Raw genomic sequence first — 14,758 nt, 5'->3', positions numbered from 1 at the left:
ATACTCACACATAGTCTCTTTCTCTTCTGTCTCAAATCAATAAAATTATTTAAAAAAAAAAGAATTAAACATACATTTTTCGAAAAAAGACATAAAAGTGGCTAGTAGGTACATGAAAAAAAAGTTCATCACTAAGTATTAGGGAAATCTAAACTTTACACCTATTAGAATGACTATCATCAAAAAAACAAGAGATAATGTGCTAGTGAAGATGTAGACCAAAGGAAATTCTTTGTGCACTCCTGTTGGGAATGTAAACTGATATAGATGCTATGGAAAACAATAGGAAGGTTCCTAAAAAAATTAAAAATAGAACTAGCACATGATTCAGGAATCCAATTTTTGGGTATAAATCCAAAGATGATGACATGACTATCTCAATGAAATACCTGCACTCCCATATTCACTGAAGTGTTTATTCACAACAGCCGACATGGAAACAACCTAAGTGTCCAACAGTAGATGGATGGATAAAGAAAATAGGGTACATATACACAATGGAATAGTATTCAGCCATAAAAAAAAGAAGAAAATCCAGGCATTTGTGACAACCTTGATAGCATAATGCTAAGTGAAATAAGTCAAACAGTGAAAGTACACTATATATGTATTCCACCTATGCAGGGACTCTAAAAACATGATACTAATAGAAATAGGAACAGAAAGGTGGTTGCCAGGGGCTGTGGAGTGGGGGAAATGTGAGATGTTGGTCAAAGCGCAAAAACTTCAGTTGTAAAATAGTTTCCAGGGATCTAATGTACAGCATGGTTACTGTAGTTAATGATATTGTATTATATACTACAAAGTTGGTATGACATTAAAGTTTTAATGTTCTTACCATAATAACAAAATGGTAACGAAGTAAAATGTATGTTAACTAGCCTTATTGTGATAAACATTTCACAACATATGCATGTATCAAATCATCACATTATACACCTTAAACCTACACAATGATATATATCAACTATATCTCAATAAAGGTGGGGAAAGAAAGAGATGAGTCTATACAGATAATCCAAACTGGATTACTTAAAATAGACACTCAAAAATTACTTAAAATAGACATATCTTCTTATGCATAGTTCTAGTAGACTATTAAAATTAATTCAATCTTCTCTAGTTTATACAATATGATGACATAATAAGCATGGAAGTACACCAAGCCTTCTCTCTCCCAAAAACAGGGAAAACAGCTTTAAAGTGAGCTATGTACCACTGAATTTTTTAAAATAATCCATCATCCTGGTTTAAAGAAAAATCTAAGTAATATGATACATAGTATTTTTTTTAAGATTTTATTTATTTATTTATAAGAGACACAGGCAGAAGGAAAAGCAAGCTCCCTGTGGGGAGCCTAACGCAGGACTCGATCCCTGGATCCCAGGATCATGACCCAAGCCAAAGGAAGACGCTCAACCACTGAGCTACCAGGTGCCCCTGATACATAGCATTTCTAAACCCAAATATAAAACTAGTTTGACAGATTTTTCTAAATTATTCTTAAAATCTCACTTCAAGGTGTCCTGACTACATTGTGTAACATTATCAAAAGAATAAGGACAGCAGTGATTTATTAAATAAACTACCATGCTATTTGGTCTTCAAAATTAACATGTATATATTACAATTGATACATTAGTTAGTTCTGTCAAAAGATCTGTAATCAGAACAACCTATTACTAATCAATGAAAATTAAATTAGCAAATGAAAATTCTCTTACTAGGCACATATAATATTAGGTTTACTAATTTTGAGACTAAACAAGATGCACAGGAAGAACTGAGCTTATATATGTGCTATCAAGCATATAATCATGATTTTTAACTTTAAGTTGTGGCAGAAAACCTTCTCAAATATTCTAAATTTCAAAAATTATACAAGTTTATAACAGTTGGTACTTGAATTTGGAAATATTGTGATTTCTGTGAAACACTTGGATTTCTTGCTGTTCGGTTCTAACCAACCATACCAGGTAAATATTCCAAGGAATTTTTTCCTGGTATATTTCCTGATTAAATGACTTGAATTTTAAAGTGTTGTAATTAGCACTTTTCTCATTTTTAAACATAGAATGTTGAAATGTAGTATTACTTCAATAACCTTAAAGATACTTCAATACTATTTAAACCCTAATATTTTAAAATAGGCCAGTTTTTAAAAAGAAATCTGATATAATAGTTGTGATGGGGTATGAGTACCTCAAAAATATTTTTCCAGATGTAAATAGTATCAAACTTTTTCCTCCTGTGTTCTCTCCACTTACAAAGACCCATTAAATCCCCTTCAAAAGAACAGACAACAAAAAAAAACTTTCTATCCACCCACCTACAAAGGTTTCCCTAGAGTAAACAAAACAAAACAAAAAGGATGTTTACCATGACAGCAAGAGAAGGAAGAATGCTAATGCACCCTCCATTTCTCTACCAACACCCAGATAGCTGCTGTCTTTCGACTTCTAATATGGGTCCCCTTGGCTGTGAACACTGGGTTGCCTAACACAAACGGGAATCTGGAGCTCTAACATCTTTGCTTTCTCTCCTATAGCAGAGATGTTTAAATTCCAAACTAGAGACAGAGTCCTAAATATTAACACAGCCTGTCTCTTGTAAATTTCCTCTTTCATTTCATTTGAAACAGAGTCTCAACACTAACTATAAAGTATGAAATGAAAAAAATCTGTTGTATATTAAAGCACATATGTCATCAGTATCCACAGGAATACTAGAAAATCTAGATTCAAATTATCTGTGCCTCTTTTATAAACAAAATATTTTCTGTTCTAAAAACAAAAGTTGTCAACAGATCAGAACCAGTATGCTTACATATCCTGACTCTAAGAATAGCAGGAAATAAACAAGTAAAAAAGACTGAGGGAAGCATTCAGGTAAAGAAAGAAAAAATAAAGAATTTTTATTTAATGTACAGGAAAACCATTGCTCACCTGATATTGAGGGTAAAATGCATAATATGTGACTGAAAAAAGCTTAAAGGAACTTTAATAGAAGTATTTTATTTGGACTCAAATATAAATTATTAAAACTATTTTAAAACACAATGACTTTTAATTATATTGCAATAAGGCTTCTGTAACTACTATTCATCAATTCAACCAGTATTTAAATGCCAAGCATTAGAATAAGTAAAACTTTAATTATAATAATAATTAACATTTTTGAGAGTTTCACATATATAATGAAATTAGAACCTAGTACTTTTTTATGTAACAACCCTATGAATAGATACCACTTTGGCCCAATCTCACAGATGAGAAAAAAAGGAATTTAAAAGAACTTGCTCATAGATGTATAACTAACTATAAGGGACTAGGCTGGAAATCAAATACAAGTAATAACTCAACTAATGGAGTACCTTAATCACTGTTGTAGATGGTCATAATGAAGTCTTGGGAGACACAGGCAATACTGGTTAATGATATAACGAAAGTACAAATAAAGTGCCTTGACAGCATAAGAGACATAGTCACTGCCTACTACAAGTTCCCTTACTAAGAAGGAAGTCAAAATATTCTGTGCCAGTTTAAGGAGTAAAAGTATTACTAATACTTAGACAAATTGTATTAGTAAGTATATATTTTAAAATCTAGAATCCAAAATAAATAAATTAAATTAAATAAAATCTAGAATCCATGAGAGCTGGCATTCAATTTCATTTCTGTTTAAAACCTGTCAGACTTCCTTTGAAAAACAGGATCTCATTTCTGGTAATCTTTCAAAACAAGAACAGGTAAATTATCAGCAAACATGCAAAGGGAGGAATTACAAACACAGGATGTCTTCACAAAAGAATAAAATCATTCTTCAAGGGGGCCTCCAAGATCTCCTGTTCCTCCCTCAAGTAAAACTGAAAATTAGAGATTTTTTTAGTCTACATAAAGGATATCACCTACCATTAATGTTTGCTATCTTTCTACCAAAGAAGTCAAAATCAGAAGAGGTTAAAAACAGAATTCAAGGAGTAAACAACAAATACATTGTGTAAACAACAAATACAGGCAATTTCAAGAGAGAAAATTAAGATGGAAATGGATGAAACTGAAGGCAAGAAACTTAATTTGTAACAGAACTAGCAACATAATGTTAGAGTCAAGGATAGACTAGGTATAAAGGAAGAAGTCGATCATTAATCCTTAAACTACCACCCAAATTACAGAGAACTTGTACCTCTTTATACGAAACAAAAAAAAATCACATTATTTTTATATAATTTACTAGAATCCTTCCTGAGATCTGGGAGAAATCTATAGTAGGCTTGGTAGGAGATGATTAAAGTCTGGTCTATGGAAAGGCACCTGGGTGGCTCACTTAAGTATTCCACTCTCGGTTTTGACTCTGGTGGTAATATGAGGGTCCTGAGATCGAGCTCCCTGCTGGGCTCAGGGTGGAGTCTGCTTAAGTCTTTCACTCTCTCTACCTCTGCCCCCTACATGCTGGCCACATTTGCTTGCGTACACACACACTCTAAGATAGATAAATAAACCTTAAAAAAAAAAAGGGGTCTAGTCTAGGGCAATAGATTTTAAAATAAGACCACACACACACTCTAAGATAGATAAATAAACCTTAAAAAAAAAGGGGGGGGTCTAGTCTAGGGCAATAGATTTTAAAATAAGACCTACACACACACTCTAAGATAGATAAATAAACCTTAAAAAAAAAAAAAAAAGGTCTAGTCTAGGGCAATAGATTTTAAAATAAGACCACAGAGGAAGCTACATGACAGTGTAGAATAACCATATACAGTTTCTGGCACATTAACTCACCTCTTCTTTAAAATAACACAGAGGCATTCACCAAGATTTTATATACACTCAGAGGGGTCATCTAGGTGATAAGTAGGCCAGTATATTGTGCTTTGAAGTTCACATTATGGCATAGATTCCAAAGGCCTTCTTAGAAAAAGTTGTTAGAATTTACAATGGAGAGGCACCTGGGTTGCTCAGCCAGTTAAGCATCTGCCTTCAGCTCAGGCAGGTATTGATCCCAGGGCAACAGAGTCCCAGGTCAGACTCCCTGCTCAGCCGGGGGTAACCTGCTTCTCCCACTCCCCACCGCCTCCTTGTGCCCTGCTCTCTGCGTCAAGTAAATAAATAAAATCTTTTTTTTTTTTTAAAGATTTATTTATTTATTCATGATAGACAGAGAGAGAGAGAGGCAGAGACACAGGCAGAGGGAGAAGCAGGCTCCATGCCGGGAGCACGACGCAGGACTCGATCCCGGGACTCCAGGATCAAGCCCTGGGCCAAAGGCAAGCGCTAAACCGCTGAGGCACCCAGCCAGGGATCCCCAATAATTCTTTTTTTTTTTTAAGGCTCCTGGGTGCTTAGATGGTTAACCATCTGCCTTTGGCTCAGGTCATGATTCCAGGATCCTGGGATCCAGCCCCAAGTCAGGCTCCTTGCTTAGCGGGGAACCTGCTTCTCCCTCTCCCTGTCGCTCCCCGTGCTTGTGCACCATGCTTTCTTTACATCAAATAAATTTTTTAAAAAAAATTTTTTTTAATAAATTAAAGAATTTGCACTGGAGATAGCTTTCATGTAACTATAGGAGATGTCGCCATCCAGTAATCTCCCACTAGGAAAACCTCCTTAGGATGCTGTTTATTTTTTCTCTTAGTAATAAAAGCAGAAAGCAATGTCCAGCTACAGGGAGTTTATAGTAACTCACAGAGACCCTCAGAGTTCACGCTTCCCCTGAATATTCAGGCTTCATTAACATTTAGCATCAGAATCTCAAAATTGGGCAGCCCTGGTGGCTCAGCGCTTTAGCGCCGCCTACAGCCCAGGGCGTGATCCTGGAGACCCGGGATCGAGTCCCACACGTCAGGCGTCGGGCTCCCTGCGTGGAGCCTGCTTCTCCCTCTGCCTGTGTCTCTGCCTCTGCCTCTGTCTCTCTCTCTCTCTCGATTAAATAAATAAAACCTTAAAAAAAAAAAAAAGAATCTCAAAATTGCTGGTGTCAAATGCAAGCTAAGGTGTGTACGAATCTGTCCAGAGTCGAAGCACAGACTTTGGGAGCGAAGTATTTGGTTGTCACAGATCTAGAAGCACAACTCAGATACGAAATTCCTATAACATTACCAGAAGAGTTTTATTGAAAAGCTGTAAAGCAAGTCTTAGTAATTAATGTGCGCAATCTAAAATAAAAAAGTTTCCCAGGATTCCTAAACTGTTACATACGGAATTCAAAGGATGACAGCAGTGAATTACTTGCTAAAAACATATTTCTTTTTCTTTTCAAAGTTATTCCTCGGTGACTACGAAGCAAATGAAAACATTGTTTACTCAGCGCAATTAGGAATTGTTTTAAGACACCCACTTTTTTTGAATTACAAAGATACTTAATCTTAAATTAGTACCAAGAAATTAAAGCAATCGCAACTACTTCTAAATGTGGCCAATTAAGCCTACAGAACAGGGTAAGGAAAAGCCCCCATACACATCACAACAACAATTTCTGTACAATTTTATTTTGGTAAAAACCACCCGAGTCCACGGACATCAGACCAGAAACTTTAAAAACCCTACAAAACCTTCTAAGGTCCGACTCAGTGCCTCGATGCCGGACATGTCTCCACCTCCTTTGGCTCTCAAGCGCCGGGGCCCGGGGACCCCAGGGGGGCGAGCGGGCGGGCGCTCGTGGCCTGGGCGCCGCGATTCGAGGCCGACCCCGGCTGACTCCGGGCGCGGACCGGCCACGGGCTTCGCGGGAGCCCCCCGCCCCCGCCCCCGCCCCCCACTCACCGTGAAGCGCTGGTCGCCGACGCTGCCCACCGAGAAGCAGTGGTCCCCGGGGTTCACGGCCCCGGTCAGGACCTGGTGCAGGTTCATGTCCGCGCCTTAGTCCAGCAACGGACGCCGCGTCCGGCTCATGCCCCGGTCGGCTGCCGCGTCCCTCCCTCCTTCCCTCAGGGGCGGCGGCCGCTCTTGGGCGGCGACGGCGGCCGCGACAGGCGCCTGGAGCCGGAGCCGCTCTGCTGGGGCCCGCAGCTCATCCCGAGCCCCGGCGGCCGAGGCCCGGAGGGGGCGGGCCGCGGAGAGGGCGCCGCGCGGCGCCAGTCGCGCACCTGTCACAGCCCGCGCGGGCCCAGGTGAAGCTCCGGGTCGACTCAAGGGCCGACGCCCCAGGCCGACTCCCCGGGGCAGGGCCGCGCCGTCCGCACGCTTCCTCTGGGCTCGGGGCGGCCGGCCCAGTCCCAGCCTCAGTGGCGCAGGCAGCACGCGCGCCCGCCTTCCTCGTCTGACCTGTCCCTTCCCGGCTCCGGTGCCCGCCACCCCCACTGGCCTTTGCCGCTCACTACGCGTCGCTAGGTCCCCTCGGCCGAAGTACCGCGAGACTTCGCGCGGCGGAGAGGGGTACTGCGGGAAGGGACTCACTTCTTTACCACAGTTTACGGATCAGCAAGTGTGAGAAGCCAACGCCTCGTCTAGTCAGATGCTGGCCAATCCCGAGCGCCAGTCCGCCTCGGCCCCGCCCACCAGTGGAGGACGGGCCAATCCCTTCGAGGCTGGTGAGTGAGTCCGTCGGTTTGAGTGCTGAGCAGAAAGGAGCTTAGAAGAAAACGCAGCGAGCCTAGAACGAGGTGGGGATACTCCGCTTATGCTTTAGGTTAGGGCTTAATCCGTCGGGTCGGAAAGCCTGAAAGGAAGAAGTGCATTATAAATGCGGTTGCGGTGTCCTCCGTTCTGGTTGGACTACAAGTCCCGACAAGCACCGCTCCCCGAGGCGGCCCTTCGGGGACTCCAAATAGAAGTGACCCTTCTTGCGTCCTCCGTCCCGGCGTCATGGTTTCCCCAGCTTTCCGCGCATTTCCGACGCGCTGAGCAGGGTGATTTTGGAAGACGTTAATACTCGACAACTGTTAAAGTGAAGCGTTTTCGGCTAAGTTTTCCTTAACATAGGTTTTGAAGTAGTGCTCGTACCACTACTGCGCCAGCCCTAGGTTGAGAGTTTGTTTCGCAAAAACAAAAACTAAGGAATCCAAAATGATTACTCTAACAGTTGCGACAGCTAGATACCTTCAGTATATTCAGACACAAGTTTTGTGTTATTATTGATCAAAGTCTATTTATACATTTACTTGCATATATTTAAGCCTCTGACTGTCCGTTCCGTCTCTGTATCTTGAGTGTCTAGCGCGGCGCCTGTTCCAGGGCAGGTGTTGAGTACATGATAAATCGATGAATGTAAATAGGAATTCTCCACCTAAAAAGAGTAGTTTGTTAAAAATTGCTAAATTGATTTTTATATACTTTTGTTGTGGCATTAAAAAAAAACTTTCATACTAATACTTGGATGGGAGGGTATTAGTTTTATCTCTTTATGCTTTGCCAAAAATGTTTGCGATGTACCTTTATTTTGCAATAGAAACTTACTTTAAAAACAAGCTTAAGGGCACCTGGGTGGCTCAGTGGTTGAGCGTCTCCCTTTGGCTCAGGTCGTGATCCTGGGGTCCTGGGATCCAGTCCGCATCAGGCTCCTGCATGGAGCCTGCTTCTCCCTCTGCCTGTGTCTCTAACTCCTCTGTGTCTCTCATGAATAAATAAATAAATAAAATCTTAAAAAAAAAAAAAAAAGTTTAAGAGCCATCCCCTCTTTTTTAATTTGAAAGATGTAAATGGATTCTATTATTTGTCCCAATCTCTTTAAAACAATAAGACTTAAAACTTAATTTGTCTTTAAAAAAAAACATTTTATTGAGATCTAACATACAACTTAATTTCTATTTTAATTATTAATTGAAATCTGATTCCAAGTGGCTTTAAGTCAGTTTTATATTTTAGATTCTAAATGAAGTTTTTCTGTGTCCCACGAAAATTGTATGTGGCCCAACATGTTTACTCATTCTATCCTGATCAGTTTTTGGTTTTCAAGGGCATGCAGTACAACAGAATAAAAGAAACTGAGTGACCTAGTAGTTAGGAAATCTGAAATCTACTCCTGATCTCACATTAGCTATATACGACCTTGGAAAGATTTGACTAACTCTCCTCATCTGTAAAATCAGCAAGTTTAACCTATCAACAACATTTTGTTTGCCATTTTCATTTCTGCAACTCACTACATCTATTAGTTTTTATTAAATTCCTTCAACCTTAAGTGAGACTACCTGAATTTGAATCCTAGCCTTACCACCCTCTTAGATTATTTAATCTCTGTGCTTTACTTATCTATAAACAAGAAATAGTAGTAGATTTTCTTTATATAATTATCATGAGGATTAATGAGAACAGTGTTGGGTGCCTGGGTGGCTAATTTGGTTAAGTGTCTGCCTTTGGCTCAGGTCATGATCCCAGGGTCCTGTATTCTAGTCCCTCATCATGCTCCCTGCTCAGCAGAGAGTCCACTTCTCCCTATACCCTTCTCCCCTGCTTATGATCACACTCTCATGCTCATCACACTTTCTCAAATAATTTTATTTAAAAAATGAGAACAGTGTTTGGCACATAGAATTCAGTAGATATTAGCCATTATTATTATTATTATCATTATTACTAAATAAACCTAGCCTTTCAACGTATTTTTACTCTTTTTAAGGTTTTCCAGATAGTGTCAAACCTCAGTCCAAATCACACTTTCCAGGGATGCTTGAAATTGTCACAGATGTTCCGAGGACATTCTAGTCTATCTAAAACCGTGGCACTACAATACCTAATGAAAAGCAAATGTATTCTTTTGCTTCTTATTCATCAGAAATACTTCTACTTTATTAAATTGCCCATTAAACAACCTTTCTTTGATATACAGTAGATAAACTGTTTCATTGAAACAACTGAATGCTAGTAACTTATCTTTTTTCTTCCCCTGCAACTCCTGTCAAGTGTCTGGTTTTATACAGCCCTGAGCTAAAAATTTTTTTTACATTTTTAAATGGCTGAAAATATCAATAGAAGAATATTACTTAATGCTATGTGAAAATTATATAAAGTTTACATGTCCATAAATAAAATTAAATTGGGATACAGCCATGCATAATCATTTAGGTATTATCTATGGGAGCTTTCACACTACAAATGCAGAGCTGAATACAGTTAACCATTGAACAATGCAGAAGTTCCAGTCTCAAAGAGGAAGAGGGAATTTAATTAGACTCAATAAGTAGTGACAGTGTAAAAAACAACAAACAGGCTAACCTCGGAGATCCTGGGAGAAAAAAAGGAACATATATATTTATAGGAAGCCCACCCAGATTGAGAAGTATTCGTGCCTGTTCTTCACTTTCTGATTTCCTGAAATCCTTGTCAGTACCCTCTTCCCTGCCACCCTCATCCTAAACTCATTAATATAAATTCCTATCTCTCCAGTCCTTGTGCCATGGGAGCCACCAATAAGAGTTTCAGCCAATACTCAATAGATGAGATTGGAGGTAAACAGAGTCCCTCATCCTATAACTAAGGCTGAATCAGGGGGACTATGTTGCTGGACTTTCACACAACCATTTGGAATTTACTGGTTCATAAAAATAAAATGAGAGTGTCTGTACATCTAAGACACCAACTGACCCAGGAATCTGCCTGTACTGGCAACAGCAACAGCAACCTTGCTATAGCAAAATCGTTCAGGGATATTACAGGTTAAATAGATAGTCGAGCAATGAAATAGGACCCTAGCCATCATTTGCAATATTGTTACTATAAAAAAGTTAATTCTAATACCTCTAAAATTTGGAGATGGCCATTCAATGCTCCTTGGCTCACACTCACTTGCTCAGCTTAAGAGTTCTCCCCCCATAAGCCCTTCAAGGGCAGTTATTTATAAAAGCTACTATTTATTAAGCACCCACTCTACACTATCATGGGTATTTTATTTCATTTAAATCTCAATAAATTCTATATTACAAATGAAGAAACCTAAACTAAAAAAAGAGACTAAATATTGCCCAAGGTTATATTAGATTTGGATCATTATCACCACCCAAGGATTTGAACTCAGATTTCTTGGGCTGCAAAGTTCCCCTCTAAGTGCTCTCCAAAGACCCCTGAATCCCAAAGTGAATACCAGCAGAGTACTACTTACCTCCTTGCTGACAAGGTGAGACACAAAGATGAGATGACTTCTTTAAGTTGGATCTCCAGTGGTTTTCTAGGAGAAAGAACCATCTTCCCCGAATACTTTTCTTTTCCCCTTCTTAAAGATAGAGGAAAAGGTGTGACCTCTTTACCTTGACCCACTCCCAAACTATAAAGACCGTACTTTGTTGAAAAATAAAATAAACATCTCCAGCCAAAAACCTTCTGATACTTTCCTACCACTAAGGGAAATGTTGTGGGGTGGGGCCGGCATACTGAGGTTTGGATTCATTTTCCCACCTCCTTCTGCTTTGATCACAGTTCTTTTCTCTCTCAGCAAATGCCAGAGAACACAAACACAAAAACATGAGACAAAACCAGCAAGATCACCCTCCAACTGGGCCACTCCCAAACCCTCTCCCTTCACTGACTGCATCAGAAGGCTGCAGGTAAGAGGCACAGTGCTCCTTTCTCAGATCAGGTGGGGCAAAGTTTATAAATTAGAATAAATTAACGAGGGCAGGAGAGGAGCACAACTTTGTGCTGGGAGGGCCCCTTCTATCCAACACACAAGAGAGTTGATGGGAGGCGGGGGGCGTTTCTAAAGGCCTCTACAGTAGGGATAAGAGCACTGGGGACAGAAGTCAGCTTTTCCTCCATGTTCTTTCCAACCCAAGCAGAAGAATTAAGAGTGGAGAGGGAAGACACACACAAGGAAAAATGTATACCAATTAGGTAGATATTCACTTAGTTAAAGGCAAATACTTCTAGGAAAGTCTTGGAATTAAGTAAGTCATACAGATGAGTTGTGGCTTTAATCTGACTGTGACTCTCCTCCTGCCTATTGGAGTTTTCATTAGGCAGAAATAGAAGAGATGTAATTTTGCTCTCATTTGCTTTCTCTGCCATTGTGGGGTGTGTGTTGTTGACTCTGCTGTGTCTTCTCCCAAGATTTTGAGGATCAAGCAATTCCTGGCAAAGAGACAAAAGTGGAATTGTCCCAAAATCAATGGATTTGGATGAAAATTGGTAGTAGAACCAATTACAACAGCAAGAGGAGACATTGGAGAAGCACCAGTTCGGGTCTCTAAGGAATTATACATGAGATGGTGCTCATCTATGCCCTTTTAAGGTCAATTACATCTTACTATATCACTGAAAATATCACTACCATCTGGATAGCTGGACATGTTTTATTGGGAGAACACCTCTTCCTTTTGTTTTATACTTGTGCACTAGTAGCTTGGTTTAGTAATAAATATGTGAGACCTTTTGTTTGGGAAAAAAAAAAAGGGAGTGAGGAGAGTGTAGAAGGGAGAGGCCATATGGCAGACAGCAGCAGGAAGTTTTGTTTAGCCAGAAGCAACCTGAGGTCAATGGACTCTGGAAAAGTAATGAAGAAAAGGGTCTATCCCAATCAAGATCCTGTCAAGTTGGGATCCCTGGGTGGCGCAGCGGTTCGGCGCCTGCCTTTGGCCCAGGGCGTGATCCTGGAGACCCGGGATTGAATCCCACGTCGGGCTCCCGGTGCATGGAGCCTGCTTCTCCCTCTGCCTGTGTCTCTGCCTCCCTCTCTCTCTCTCTCTCTCTCTCTGTGTGACTATCATAAATAAAAATAAAAAAAAAAAAAAGATCCTGTCAACTTATTTTGTGGGTACTGGCAAATTGATTCTGAAATTTTATAAAGAGGAAAAAGACACACAACCAGTGAACACAGTACTGAAGAAGAAGAACAAAGTAGAAGTACTGACACTAACCAATTTTAAGACTTGCTGTGAAGCTACAGCAATCAGGACAATGTGGTATTGGTGAAAGAATAGACAAACAAATCAATGGAACAGAATAGAGAGCCCAGGAATAGACCCACAGAAATATAATCAGCTGATCTTTGACAAAGAAGCAAAGGCAATACAATGAAGCAAAGATAGTCTGTACTACAAATGCTGAAAAATTGAACAAACACATGCAGAAAATTAATCTAGACAAACCTTAAACCCTTCACAAACTAACTCAAAAATAGATCACAGATCTAAGTGTGAAACATAAAACTATAAAATTCCTAGAAGATAACATAGGAAAAAAAAAACAGATGCCCTTGGGTTTGATGTTGACTTCTTATGTACATACAACACCAAGGGCGTGATCCATGAAAGAAACAGTGGATAAGGTGGACTTCATTAAAATAAAAACTTTTGCTCTGTGAAAGACATACCAAGAGAAAGAAAAGACAAATCATAGACTGGGGGAAAATATGTGCAAAAAACACATCTGATAAAGAACTCTTAAATGAAATATACAAAGAACTATTAAAACTCAATAATAAGAAAACAACAACCCGTGATATTACTATGCATCTATTGGAATGGCTAAAATCTGAAACACTAACAACACCAATGAGGATATGGAGCAACAGGAAATATCATTCATTGCTGGTGGGACTGTGAATTGGTACGGTCACAATGTAAAATAGTTTGGTGGTTTTTACAAACTAAACATACTCTTAGCATATGCTCCAGCAGTTGTGCTCCTTGGTATTTACCCAAAGGAATTGAAAACTCATCTCCGCACAAAATCCTGCACGATATTTATGACAATGTTATTTGTGATTGCCAAAGCATGGAAGCAACCAAGATATCCTTCAGTAGGTAAATATGTAAATAAACTGCAGTATATCCAGACAATGGAACATTATTCAGTACTAAAAAGAAGCGAGCTATTAAACCACGATAAGTCATGGAGGAATCTTAAATGTATATTATTAAGTGAAAGAAACCAATCTAAAAAGGCTACCCATTGTATCCTTCCAACTTTATGACATTGTGAGGGGCACCTGGGTGGCTTAGTGGTTGAGCATCTGCCTTTGGCTCAGGTCATAATCCTGGGGTCCTGGGAATGAGTCCCACATTGGGCTCCCCACAGGGAGTCTGTTTATCCCTCTGCATATGTCTCTGCCTCTCTCTCTGTGTCTCTCATGAATAAATAAAAAATGTATCACTCTGGTGGAGGGTGTTGATAATGGGGACGCTATATGTGTGTGGGGGCAGTGCTATTTGGGACATCCCTGTGCCTTCCTCTCAGTTTTGCTATGAACCTAAAACGTCTCTAAAAAATATTCTTACTAAAAAGAGGAATGGGGAATAGGATTTGGAAATCATCAGAGCCCACCACTTCTCCCTAGCTAAAAAGGTAAGAAGAGATAGGGAAGGTAAATTAATAAACAGAAGTACTAGGAATGTTTCTCAAGCATGGGAAGGAATAATTACAAAATAGCAAAATATTCTGAAAGCAAAGAAAACAGAAGGTGTGTGCAGAGGGGGAATAGTTTTTTTTTCCCCAACTAGAGTATAAACAAAGCTTGTCAGGAACTATGCCTGCACTCAGTCATGTATTGTTATGGAATCACTGATGAAATAGAACATGAAATTTTCCAGCAAAAGAAACTGCCAGCCTCTTTTCTGCCTCAGACAACATAGCAAAGTGCCCTTGAAGCAATCTGTGTCTAGGTAAGAACCACATAATGGCCCCTTTAATTATACAATATAAATGAGGCTATTCCTTTTCTTTTATTTTTAAAAGATTTTGTTTATTTATTCACGAGAGACACACGTACACACACAGAGAGAAAGGGAGGCAGAGACACAGGCAGAGGAAGAAGCAGGCTCCCTGCAAGGGGCCCAACGTGGGACTTGATCCCGGGATTCCAGGATCATGCCCTGGGCCGAAGGCAG

At 39.9% G+C, this 14,758-nt stretch overlaps 2 protein-coding genes across 9 annotated transcripts in view; one reads left to right on the top strand and one right to left on the bottom strand.

Moving 5' to 3' along the window:
• Positions 1–7,331, bottom strand: part of DMXL1 (Dmx like 1) — a 126,597-nt gene extending 119,266 nt beyond the window's left edge. For 3 of the 7 annotated variants that reach the window (XM_077911306.1, XM_077911307.1, XM_077911308.1), the window contains exon 1: positions 6,765–7,016. In XM_077911306.1, the coding sequence (XP_077767432.1) occupies positions 6,765–6,851 (87 nt within the window). In that variant the 5' untranslated portion in view covers positions 6,852–7,016. Of the gene's footprint in view, positions 1–6,764; positions 7,018–7,087 lie in introns of those variants that run through there. The other 4 variants (XM_077911310.1, XM_077911305.1, XM_077911309.1 and 1 more) reach the window with 4 other exon arrangements.
• Positions 6,784–12,379, top strand: LOC144321956 (uncharacterized). 2 transcript variants are annotated; one of them, XM_077911313.1, is made up of 3 exons: positions 6,784–7,603; positions 11,368–11,479; positions 11,982–12,379. In XM_077911313.1, exon 1 carries the CDS (start codon positions 6,892–6,894, stop codon positions 7,429–7,431), a length of 540 nt encoding a protein of 179 aa, XP_077767439.1. In that variant the 5' UTR covers positions 6,784–6,891; the 3' UTR covers positions 7,432–7,603; positions 11,368–11,479; positions 11,982–12,379. The 2 variants fall into 2 exon arrangements, with proteins under 2 accessions (XP_077767439.1, XP_077767440.1); XM_077911314.1 differs by having other exon boundaries at positions 6,820–7,531.
• Positions 12,380–14,758: the final 2,379 nt, after the last annotated feature.

Source organism: Canis aureus, chromosome 10, assembly GCF_053574225.1.
Source record: "Canis aureus isolate CA01 chromosome 10, VMU_Caureus_v.1.0, whole genome shotgun sequence".
Classification (NCBI taxonomy): Eukaryota; Metazoa; Chordata; class Mammalia; order Carnivora; family Canidae; genus Canis; species Canis aureus.
This window is presented reverse-complemented; position numbering and strand designations above follow the sequence as displayed.

What these genes read in the sequence shown, in the direction of transcription:
- LOC144321956 (XM_077911313.1), top strand. Translation starts at nt 6,892, where the DNA reads ATGCCCCGGTCGGCTGCCGCGTCCCTCCCTCCTTCCCTCAGGGGCGGC.